The following is a 12,610-nucleotide window of genomic DNA, read 5'->3' as shown; positions in this document are numbered from 1 at the left end:
GCGCAGGATACCTGGTCCCTCTGCCAAAGAGCGGGAGATCAGGTAGCATGTGCCCGGGGCCCTGTGCCGTTGGTGTCAGCACCGGAACGTGAGTGTGCAGGGGCAACCATCACCCACGCAGCCTCCATCCTGCTCCCAAGCACTTGCTCTGTGGTCAAGTGGCACCCACACGCTGCCCGCTGGGTGACCGGGACCGTGTCCCATGGCCCAGGTGTGGCTGAGCGGGCTCTGTGCAGGAGGCAGCCATCGTGCAGCGCTGTGCAGTCTGCAGGCCAGCTTCATCCTCCATTTCAGCCGGGGGGCTGGCTCCCCTCCAGAGCAGCTGCCAAGCGAGGCCCCAGCTCCGTCCTCCCTCCGTCTCTGGCAGCAGCTGCCCGCAGCTGTGCTTGACCGGGGGGAAGGAGCCTGACAGCCTCGGTGCCGCCCCAGGCAAGCAGGGTGCTTTTGGGGCCTGTGCTTTCCTCTGCCCCAGCCTGGGAAAACTCAGCATCCAGCTGAAATTGAGGGCCTGTTGCAGAGCTCCTTATGTCCTAGAGCTGTGGGCCGGTGCTCCTTTTCCTTGCTTTTTGGTTTATTGTGCTGGGGCAGGGTAGGCATGGGCAAACAGCTGTAGGCAGAGCTTTTGGGGAACGTGAAGCTGAAGGAAACTGAAGATGTTGGGCCGATTTCTTCTCTCCCACCCTACAGAAGAGCCAGGCTAAAAATAATCCTTTGCCTCAAGCTGTGCATGAAATAAAGGAGACTAAAAAGAGAGCAGTCTTGGATCATAGCAGTTAGGACCTGCTTGTGTTAAAAGCATAGATATGGTCTTGTGGGCCTTGGCAGGGCGAATGTAGCCAGTGCCACTGGCTGGGAAATCCCGTGGAAGAGAAGGTGTGTGTACCCTTCACAGAGGCAGAGACTAACCAGAATGGTGAGCTACTGGCAGAGGCAGTAGCATCCTGAGTGCTTGAAGGCTGTCCAGCCTGCCCCACCGTATCCCCATGTCCAGCCCAGGAGCTGGGCTTCAGCCAGCACGTGCCACTGGCATGGCCTGGCCAGGAGGCTCAGGAGCACTTTGGGTGAGAGTCTGTGGGTTTGGAACAAACCAGGCACATAGGATGGGAGAAGAGTCTATGAACCCCCTTCCAGCTTCTTTCAGCCATCCACAGCTGCTGGGGAGAAGGGGAGGGCAGAAGGGGGCCCAAAGGTGGGGATGAGGAATCCCAGCAACTCCCTGATGGCCCTGCCTGTTCTTCCACACAGGATGGTTCCCCCACCGCCTGTCAGTAAGCCCCACGTCTGCCTCTCCACTGTGCTCATCATGACCAGCCTTGTCCTCATGGATGCCTACCTGGTGGAGCAGACCCAGGGCTCCAGGAAGCTGGGCATCTGCGTCATGGTGGCAGTGGGTGATGTGTGCTTCCTACTGGTGCTCCGTTATGTGGCCATCTGGGTCGGGGCAGAGGTGAAGACAGCTAAGCGGGGCTATGCCATGATCCTCTGGTTCCTATACGTCTTCGTTCTGGAGATCAAAGTCTACTTTGTATACCAGAACTATAAAGCTGACCGGAAAAGCCTGGATCTCATAGCCCGCAAAGCGCTGACCTTGCTGCTCTCCATCTGCATCCCAGCCCTCTACGTGTTGTTGGTGGCCACAGAGCACATGGAGTACGTCAGGACATTCAAAAAGAAAGAAGATCTCCGCAACCGCCTCTTCTGGGTCATTGTGGACATGCTGGACGTGCTGGACATCCAGGCCAACCTGTGGGAGCCCCAGAAGAAGGGGCTGCCACTCTGGGCTGAGGGCATCATGTTCTTCTACTGTTACATCTTGCTCCTGGTCCTCCCTTGCGTGTCCCTCTGTGAGATCAGCATGCAAGGGATTGGCATCATGCCACACCGGATGATGCTGTACCCCATGCTGAGCATGCTCACTGTCAACATCACCACCATCTTCATCCGAGGCAGCAACATGGTCTTCTTCAGGGATGCCCGGGTCTCCAGCATCTTTATGGGCAAGAACATGCTGGCTATTGGGCTGAAGGTCTGTACATTTGTGCAGTACCAGCGGCACCGGCACCACACGGCCCTGGGGCCGGACCTGGCCCTGCAGCACAGCGCCCAGGCCCAGCCTTCCTCAGGGCAGCACAAGTCTCGGGACCAGCCTGCTTGCCCAGAGGAGCTGGCACCAGACAACACGTGACAGCCAGCAGGAGCCACAGTCTGGGCACCACCATGCCTGGCTGTACCTGCAAACATGAGGCGGGCCACTGGGCTCCTTGCCCAAACAGAGGGCAGCGACCCTGCTCCCTCCCTCCCTGGGCAAATCTGCTCAGGTCCCCAAGGGTCGCACAGCAAGGGCCCCCCGTTGCAGCCTCTGTAAGGCTGCAGAGCAGTTTGAGACCTCGATACTCCACCAAGATGGGCAGCAGAGCAGAGGAGGAGGACAGGTTTGCCCACCATGCTGGGACCTGGAGACGCTGCAGGCCACCCCCCCCGCCCCTTTGTTCCAGCTCGGTGTTTGGCAGCAGCCTGCTCCCTGCTGGGTGAAACGAGGTCCCCTGTGCTGGGGGAGCAAGGCATGGGCCTCACCCTGCCTGTCACCCCTCTCAGCCAGCTGCAGGCCTGGGGGGGCTCAGAGCGGGCGACTGTCCTTTTTCGTATCTCCTTCGCAATAAAAGACCTGAGCCCAGCAGCCTCCTCCTGTCTGTGTTCCTGCCAGCAGGCAGGCCCCCCCTAGCTCCCATGGGTGCCTGCCCCTCGGGTGCCTGGATCTCTGGCTGCAGAGCACATCTGGGGTGGGGGTCTTGCTCAGTGACCGCCCAGGCCTGGGGAAGAACACCCCAGGCACCTGGGTCTGAAGCCATTCCTCCTGGCCAGGAGGCAGGAGAGGAAAAGCAGGTCTTTGTGAGGGTCTGGCAGGTTCAGAGGGTGTCACTGGGGCAGTACATGTGGAAGCTTTGTCAGCAGCCACTGCCTGTGCAGCCAGCTGCAGGGACACCCACAGCAGGCCCCCACACTCCACCTGGAGGGACACCAGAGCAGGCTGGGCAGAAACCCTGCCAGGACAGCATTAGTCACTGGCAATAACCCGAGTGAATCATTGAGGCTAGGGGGGGGCCACAGGAAAGAGAAAGCCCTCTGATGTTGGAAGCATCTCCTCCCACAAGCAGATGCTGCCGTGCTACTGCTTGCCTCAGTGCCACCACAACACTGGCTGAGCTGGGCAATGCCCCAAAGCCTCCCGTGCTGCAGGTACTGGGCCCAGGAGCTGGCAGGGAGAGACAGGCCAGCAGCCTTGCTCCTCACCCCGATGTGCTGGACAGAAGCAGGTGACATCCCAACAAGGATGTCTTCCTTTAGCAGGAAGGAACCGTTTGGTTCCAGAGGGACAGGAGGGGAAAGCAGGACTTTATGGATGCACCAGGTTGCTCCCTGCTGGGCAGGACCCACCAGCAGCTGGGGATGGGGACACACAGCCCCTCAGCAAGGCCCTGGCAGTGAAGGTGTGAGCCACCTCCAGCCTGTCCAGGTCTCAGCCTTCTTCCCTTCCTGCTTTAAAGTTCAGGGGGAAGATTTGTTCATCTCTAGATTCCAAATTGAAAGCACAGAACAGCAGACCAATGCCACAAAGGGGCCAGGATAGCTTCGGGCTTTAGTGCCACCACTCACTCCCAAGAAAACTCTCCTCTGAAGGCACAAGGATGCAGCAGGCTCTGCACCACATGTTACCAGGCAGGGAGAGGAAGAAGAATCCAGACACAGTGCAAAGCAATAAGCCACATGCAGGTTAAAGGCAACTGAGGGTTTCCACATGGTCTCTAGCCAGGCTGGCATATCCCATTTCTACTGCCTTCCCCCAGTTACACTGAAATTTGTTACCAGAGCAGAACTCATCACCCACAGGAACTGCAGTGGAGGCAGATGCTTCAGCAACACCCTCAGATGGGCGTGATGGAGTTGCTCATCATTCCATTTCTTGCTCATTGCAAGGCCTCTCCCCAGGCCTCACACAGCAGCTGCCCACCAGCAGACAGCAGAGCTAAGGCACCCTCCCAGCACACACTCTGAGCTGCCAGACGGAGATCACCTGGGTCACATCTGCATCACCACCTTGTCAGCACAGCCACAGGAGACAGGCAGGCAGGAGTGAGGAGGAACTGCAACGATGGAGAGAGGCATTAACTCCTGCAAGTTCAAACATTTTTGACTGGAACGGCACCAACACTGGGAATAAAGGAAAACCAAGGTATTTTATTTCATACAGAATCAGTTTCCTGGAAGCACTAATAGCCCTGCAGAGACCACCACAAGGAGCCAAGAAGAGGCAGCCCTGCTGGAGAGATCCCAGCAGCACCCGAGCACCACCAGCAGGGTGCCCTAGCCACAAGAAGGCCAGCCACACCAGGGGCTGCAGCACCAAGGGTGCAGCCCACACAAAGGGGTGTGATCGTCTCTCCTTTACTCAGCAGTTGTGAGACTACATCCAGATACTGCATCCAGGCTGCGCCCCCAGAAGATGGGCGATGGCCCTCTGGGCTGAATCCAGTTGAGGATGTGAACGCTGTCAGAGGCTGAAGCACTGCAAGGAAAGGCTGAGGGAACACCATTCTTTCACCCTGAGGAAGAGAAGGCTTTGGGGAGACCTACAGCATTCCTTCCCACGCACCCCTACGACAAGGCTAAGATGGAGCCAGGCCCTTCACTGAGAACAAGACAATGATTATGGACTAAGTCGAGGCAGGTTTCCTGGAGGAGGAAAATTAAAAACGTTTCATCTTGAGAACTTGAAGCAGCAAAGCAGGCACAAAGAGAGGTGGTGGCATCTGTCCTTGACATCTGTCTGGACATCTGTCCAGACCCAACTGAAGCAGCCCTGGGCAACCTGGTCTGAAGTCAGCACTAGCCCTGCTCTACACAGGCATTGTACTGGAGCCCTCCCACCTAAGGTCCTTTCCCACCTGAGCTGGTGTCTGATAAGACCTGGAATAGAGCCAGCAACACAAGGTAGGGCTCATGCTTTCCTAGCTAGAAAAGGTGCAAGGACAAAGACAGCTGTCAACATCATGTGCATCTGCATGACAGACTTGTCACCACCCAGGCATGGTGTAAACCACAAGCAAAGAGGACATTTCAGCTACAAAAATCACCGTTTCCTTCAGTTCAGCCTCTGCTCTGCTGTCCAACAGCATCACTGTACAGTGAAAGGCAGATACTGGGCAGAGTGATGGCCATCCTCCAGGCCTAGCCAGGGCAGAGCAAGTCCCAGTGCCAGACAGCTGCCTGCCTGTCCAGCAGTCACAAGTTCTTCTGTGAGGGCAGATGGCGCTTGTCTTTGATGGCATTCCTCTTCCTCTTCTTGTTCAAGAAGCTCTCCAGCTTTCCGCTCCTCTTCAGCTCTGCATACTTCTCAGCTAGCTCCAATTTTCGCTTCTCAGCTGTAGGGGAATGGGAAACAAGGTTTTACGCTGAAGCCTGAATCATGCCTATGGACCAGCCCTCCTCACCTTGCCCTCCCTGCATCCAGGCCTGGTTTCTCCCTTGGGTACCAGCACTAGAACAATCCCTCCACAGCTCTGTGGAGTATTTTGGACAACTCACTTCCAGTGCTTGGAGTCCTGTCAGCAGTACTCCCTCTAGGTCTTCCTGCAGCATGTTCACACTGAATACTTACATTTCTTAAGGAAGAAGGGTTTCTTTCCCTGCTTGGCCAACTCCCTCTGTTTTCTCTTCAAAGCCAGCTCCCTCTCCCTCAATTTCTGCTTTTTCTCCTGTGCCTGTTCTTGCTGTATCTGTACAGAAAGGATGCCCTGTGTCAGCATGTGTCTAGGCAGACCTCACGTCACACATCCTGCCTTCTAGTGCATTGCCTTGTAGGAGGGGAGATGCTGCACTGAACTCACCATACGGTTCAGGAGCTGCTGGAGTTTCTCCTTCTGCTCTGTGTTCCGGCATTTTTTCAGTTGCTTCTGAACCATCTGAAGAAGAGAGCAGAAAGCTGCATGACTGCCTGCTGGCCACCTCCACTCCCAAAGGCCTTTGCAGAAGCTGCCCCTGCCAAGCAAGGTTCTTCTGGCCAAGGACAGGCACACAGCATCACCTCCTTCTCCTGCTTCTTGATGCTGTTCAGGAAGCTGTACGTCTTCATAAATATTTCAGGCTTATACTCTCCAGACAGGTCATCAAATCGAGGGTCTCTGTGGACCTGAAAGCAGGGCAGGCAAAGGTAAGAGCTGTGGCCAGGATTACCCTGTTAACAGCCTGCTTACTCTCCTTCCATGGACCAGACCTTGCCATGTTTCTTTTTACTAGCAGTATTATGCACATGCCATTGAAAACATCTGCAGTTGGCAAAGACTGAGTCCAGTGACCAAGGTGGCAGTTCCTCAGGAAGTCATCACACCTGCATCCCATCTACCAAGCAACAGGCATTTCCATATGCAAGTCTACCACCCAGCAGTAGCCAATTCAAGGAACAGCAGCATGAGTGCTGCCTCCAAACAGATGTAACTCCCAGACCAAGAAATGGCTGAACACACGTTGTCAAGGTGATGGATTTGGGAATTCAAACCTACCTGGACTTTCATAGATAACCTGAGTCATGTCATACACAAATAGATCCAACTGTGGAAATTACCATATTAAGATGATCCACAGCAATGATAAGTTAAAGTTACATCCAGATTAAAAACTAGATGGACATTTGAACTTCCAATGTGATTAATACTGAACCTTAGTCTGCAGTGCAATTGTCAGTGGTAGCAGCCATTAAGTCTTCTAGAAACACTTGGGTCTCAAATGTTCAAGCTGTGCATTATGCAAGGGAGCAGGTTACAGAGAGCAGCTGCTCCTGCACCCAATCTCTTGTTCTCCTCAGACATGTGCTAGCGCTACCTGTGCTCACCAGTGGTCCAAGCCCTATCCTCCAGAAACAGCCTTTGCCATCTTCAGCAGCCCCATTACTGTGTCTGTGCCCTATTAGCATCGCTAAGGGAAGTCAGCTCCTGAACTGTGGAGGGGAAGCATCTACCTTCTTTCTAACAGAGACGACTTGTCGAAGAAAAGGTGCAGGCTTCTTGGAAGACATCTCCATTGGCCTGAAAAAGAGAAAAATGTACTGCAGAACAGCAGAGGACAGAATGAAGCCAAGAATAACGTTTCAGGAGGTTAGCCAGACCCTCAGGAGAACATTACTGCACAGTGCCGACACAGCAGACTCTCCCACTCGATCCTCACCATGATACCTACAGAGAGCAAAGAGGTGACTCGATCAAGAGCCAGACAAGGCTACTACAACCTGATGATCTATACATGTGCAGTTAAAACAATCCCACACACAACTTGATACGGCCCCACTGTATTGAGTGAAAATCCACCACCTGCATCAGTAAATGGGCTGTACTCAACTATTACTATGACAACATTAGACCCACATTCACCACCAGTGACACCAGGGCAGGAACATAAACAACCCCACAGGCATAAGCAAGTTTTCCAAATCTCCCACAGGGCAGTGTTCAGTGTATTTTAATGTCTGCTGAAGTGGCTACACCCCTGGGCCATGCTCTCAAGTCAGCTTTACACAGTCTTGCTGAAGCCAGTTCTAAAGGATTTCCCTGAAATCTTTTTTTTTTTTTTGAATGAAAGAAGCTCACTTTCATAACAAAGACACGAGAGAAACTGCATGTGGGATTTACAGTGATACGTCACTTAAAGGATTAGGAGAATTAAATAAAAACAGAATTATGCAAACTACGAGGCAGAAGGAGAGACATTGTGTGAAGAAGTTACACTACACAAATCCCCCACTCGGGTAAAAAGGAAAACAGAAACATTATTCTAATCAGCTGTTTACAGCAGAAAAAAACCACATTCAGCAGAGACTCAGAAATAGGTTAGGGAATGCCAGTGTAACAGAGGAAACCTGTTCAAGTCACTTTGATACGACTCTGAGGACTGAAAACCAGCTGACTACTGCAAATAAATGGTACTGTAACAAGATCTGACAGATGTTGAATACATTTTATAGCCACCACATCAGTAGCACCTATGCAAATAAGAGATGCAAAGACCACTGAGGACAGGAAAAAGTTTGTGACAGTAAGTACTGTAGAGGGGGGAAAAAGGAAAATCAACACAGAAAACACAGGTGAGACAACAGGGGAAGGATGAGTGAAATTCCAGGCCAACAGGCTGCCATGGCCTGCGGGAGCCAGGCAGGAGATGCTGATCAGCTGGAAGGGGTTTAGAAGAGAGCAAGTGACTATTTCAGGGCCCAGGGTGCACAAGGAAAGCACTATCTTACAGCTTACCATGCCGTGGGTTAGAGGTGCCTTAATACAGAGGCTGTAAAGGGAGTGAGTGCCAACGTAGCTATCAAGTAACAGGTGGCTGCTGGGGATTTGAACAGGACAGGCTATTAAGAGCTCCAAAAGAGCAACAGGCCATTCCCAAATTAAACACTACAGTGTAAGGCATTGTTGTGTAGCACATTAAAGGAGATCTACACCAGCTCCAATGGCAACACTGAGAAGCTGCCAGCATAACTTCTGGAGTGCAGAGAGCACACAAGCACGGTTTTTTGATGACAAAAGAATCTCTTTTACCCCTTTTTGCCTTGTTGCTGCTTCACGGTAGGTCTGGTAGGTTTTGCAGTTTTCTTCCCACTGGTGACCCGCTTGCACACTTTTGTTCTCGTATCACTCTGCACCCGCAGTAGTTCCTCAAAAGACACGTGAGATTGATCTGGAAGAGAACACAGGACATATCTGAACCAAACATCTTCTCAGTGCACTTCCCATCCTCCAAATTCCACCCAGGGGTATGTCTGAGAGCACGAGACAGTGACACGAGCACAGCAGTGCCATCCCTGTACAGCTGCATGGCAAAAAGAAGCCACTGCATCTTTCAGCCTTTGATTTCTCTCTCCTTAATCACTGAAGTCTTTCACAGTAGAATAGTCTCCCTCTCTCCCCAGTGCGTCTTTGCTTCTCTCTCCGCTCAGCAGCACACACAAGACCAGCTCAAAGCTTGTGTCTCATAAAAAGAGCGCAGTAAAAGCTCTGCACTGGGCTATAATTTGGCCGCATTGCAAATTCTGAGGGGTCACATCTCAGTCCTAGCTCTTTAACAGACTGTTCCCGTCCCATCACCTTTAAACGGGCATCATCACATCTCACACCATGGGAGCAGCCAGACGGTGCAGGGAACCACGTGGCCCATTCAGCCTCTCTGTTAAGATTTGGAGACCGTCTCTCTCCACTGCGCAACCACCATAGCTCTGCTCAGTCTGCAATGAAGCAATTCCCACAGCAGAGCCTCCTCGGCACCCCAGAGTCCTGCAAACTTCTGAAATCCAAACATTCAGCCTTCACCATCTCACTACTGACAGGAATAGCTTATAGCCTGAATCACTGGGGGAAGAACAAAACCCCACAACACCAAAAACCAATTTCAATAAAATATTCCTTTGGTCTTCTGCTGATTACAAGACCACACAAACACCACCAACAAGCAAAACCCAAAGGGCCGACAAATGCGCAAGACACTCTTCTGGAATTTTCTGTTGCTCCATTTCTTTAATATCCCTCAGCGACAGTAACCTTTAACACTTCTTATAACCACAATGTAAAAACATTATCAACAATTCTTTCTGGATTTAACCTCTGGGTGTTCAGGCCTGGCAAAAACAATCACAACCTGCCTGTGGTGGGTTCACCCTGGCTGGACACCAGGTGCCCAACAAACCTCTGTCATTCCCCTCCTCAGCTGGACAGAGGAGAGAAAATAGAACAAAAGGCTCGTGGGTCGAGATAAGGACAGGGAGAGATCACTCGCCAATTACCAGCATGGGCTAAACCAGACTCAGCTTGGGGAAAGTTAATTTAATTTATTACCAATCAAATCAGAGTAATGAGAAATAAAAAACAAATCTTAAAACACCTTTCCCTCACCCCTCCCTTCTTCCCAGGCTCAACTTCACTCCTAGTTTCTCTACCTCCTCCCCCACAAACAATGCAGGAGGGCAAGGAATGGGGGTTGCAGTCAGTTCATAGCACATTGCCTCTGCCACTCTCTCTTCCCCTGCTCCAGCGTGGGATCCCACTCACGGGAGACTGGGTGAGAAGGTCACAAACTTCTCCAGCGTGAGTCTTTCCCACAGGCTACAGTTCTTCATGAACTGCTCCAGCATGTGTCCCTTCCATGGGGTGCAGCCCTTCAGCAACAGACTGCTCCAGCATGGGTCCCCCGTGGGGTCACAAGTCCTGCCAGCAAACCTGCTCCAGCATTGCCTTTCTCTCTCCACAGGTCCTGCCAGGAGCCTGCTGCAGTGCAGGCTCTCCATAGGGGCACATCCACCTGCTTCAGCATGGGGTCCCCCACGGGCTGCAGGGGCACAGCCTGTCTCACCATGGTCTTCACCACAGGCTGCAAGGGAATCTTTGCTCTAGCACTTGGAGCACCTCCTCCCCCTCCTTCTTCATATTCTCACTCCTCTCATCCAGCTACTGTTCTGCAGCAGTTTGGGTTTTTTTTTCTCCCCTTCTTAAATACGTTACCCACAGAGGCACTGCCACCACTGCTGATAGAGCCCTTGGCCAAGGCTGAGCCAATGGGACATGCAGGAAGTTTCTGGCATCTTCTCACAGAAGCAACCCCTGCAGCCCCCTCACTACCAAAACCTTGCCTTGTAAACCCACTACACTGCCCCATGACACAAGGTTTTGGCATGCTGAGATCAAACGTGCTGCCAAATTCAGGAAGCAACATGAAGTCAGTCACACTGGCTCAGAGCGTGGACTCATCATCTCAGTCACTCTCATCTTGGCAATAACCAAGACTTTCTGATTCAGAATCTACTCACATCATCCAGAAAACGTAATAGGCATATCCAACTGCTGCCTCAAGAAATGTTTTCTTTTTGCTTGTTCTGAACACTCAGGAACTCTGCTCTGTCAACACCCATCAGTCCTCTGAGGAGGGTTAAGGGAATGGCGTATATCCAGTTTGCCACACAGGGGACAAAGGAAATGTGAATACAGCACTGTTTCATTGCACTGCTACCCCAAAACACCATTCCCACTTACTTTATTACAGTTTGATATCCACTCTTGCTTGGGCTTCCACAAACACCATTGTCCCCTGTCTTCTTAGGGATGACAGCACCTGTACACTTATTGCCTGCCCAGAACATGACACCACCTTCAGACCAGAGAACTGTGCCCACATTCGGGTAAGAGCTGAATGCTCAGCAGCTCAGCAATTTAAAGCAATCACGCTGTTGGCAGTCAGAAGGGCTTAAGAAAACCAATAAATTCTAGGACTTGGACAAGAGCATCTGCCACTACACTGTTCAAATTCAGTGCAGACTGCTGCACTATAGGAAAGATGGGTGCTAATTATACAAGTAACTGGGGCACAGAGTAATTAAATACTATATAGGGTAATATTTGAGTATCACTGGATACTCAAAGTATCACTGGACAGACAAATGAAAGGCTTTGAGCAATGACAGTCAAAAGTGCAAAGCAAGCATTAAAGGAAAAGTGACGTGGAAGCTACTCTAACACTTCACAAAGACAGACGAGACACTTGCACTACAATACTCCATTTAGCTGCAATTCCAAAACAATCCTGTTAAAATAACAAAGGCTTACAAGATGTCAATGAAAATGAGATAAAGACACTGTGCATAGGATCAGCCACTTTGGAGCAGGAAGCCAGCAACCTTTTCACCCACACAGTTGCCAAATCTGCTGCCCAGCAGTGAACACCTGCTAGGCCCATTCACTTCTGCCCCAAAACAGGCTGGTCCTATCCACAGCCTCTGCACAAGGAGACTTCATGATCATTAAAATCCACACTGATGGGTTCTTCACCAGAATACCTATTTAAAGACAGTACTCTCCTTGTCTCTTGCATTCTTTCTTGATGCTTTAATTTCCTTTTTTTTTTCATTCCTTTTCCCCCCTTAGAATATAATTTAGCTTTTCTATGCTGTCTCTGTAGTCCATTTCACCTTCCCTTCTGCTGTTTTTCCCTTCCTCCATTATTTTGTGGAACTGTTTCTTCCCCTTTCCAGCTCTTACTAAACTAATGTTACCTGCTGGTAACATGGGCATTTCTTGCTCATCAGCACAGCCTTCCCAATTTCCTCTCCTCCCGCAGACTCCTGTGACACATGGACACAACTGCCTCAATACACCAAAACAAACCACTGCCACAGCGCTACACTGCCTGGTCCTTCCAGTCTGCCTGTCCTGTTGAGGACCTTCCAATCTACTGCCCATCTAAATTTGCACAGAACAACTATCCTTAAGAAAACAAAAAAGATCTCCCACACACTGGAGAGAAGAGGAATAGGCCTCTACAAGTTTTACTTCCAGAGACCTCTCAAACAGCTCAAGCTGAAGCCCTGCTATTGATCCCAAACTCACCCTGAGCAGAGCAGAAGGATGAGGGATGCTGGAGCATGAGGGATGCTGGAGCATGGCGAAGGACCGAGCTGTTTGCTAACTCATTTCCCACCAAACGGGTGGCCATGACCCTCCCGACCAGCTCAGGAAACACACTGCGGCCTAGGTTACCGGACCTGGGACCGACGCTGGGCAGGCCGCCTCGTCCCGCC

General features: G+C 51.6%; 2 protein-coding genes across 2 annotated transcripts; one reads left to right on the top strand and one right to left on the bottom strand.

Moving 5' to 3' along the window:
* Nucleotides 1-1,246: 1,246 nt before the first annotated feature.
* LOC104534754 (transmembrane protein 121-like) lies at nucleotides 1,247-2,185 on the top strand. Its single transcript, XM_010194773.1, has one exon. It carries the CDS (start codon nucleotides 1,247-1,249, stop codon nucleotides 2,183-2,185), a length of 939 nt encoding a protein of 312 aa, XP_010193075.1.
* A 2,853-nt stretch (nucleotides 2,186-5,038) lies between these two features.
* RRP36 (ribosomal RNA processing 36 homolog (S. cerevisiae)) lies at nucleotides 5,039-8,727 on the bottom strand (the record flags this gene model as incomplete). Its single annotated transcript, XM_010194775.1, has 6 exons — nucleotides 5,039-5,420; nucleotides 5,657-5,774; nucleotides 5,886-5,960; nucleotides 6,083-6,187; nucleotides 7,013-7,079; nucleotides 8,589-8,727. Coding segments are annotated over 6 exons (644 nt in total), but the record flags the coding sequence as incomplete, so codon positions are not given.
* Between the last annotated feature and the right edge of the window lie 3,883 nt (nucleotides 8,728-12,610).

This window comes from Mesitornis unicolor, unplaced genomic scaffold, assembly GCF_000695765.1.
Source record: "Mesitornis unicolor isolate BGI_N332 unplaced genomic scaffold, ASM69576v1 scaffold14711, whole genome shotgun sequence".
NCBI lineage: Eukaryota > Metazoa > Chordata > Aves > Mesitornithiformes > Mesitornithidae > Mesitornis > Mesitornis unicolor.
This window is presented reverse-complemented; position numbering and strand designations above follow the sequence as displayed.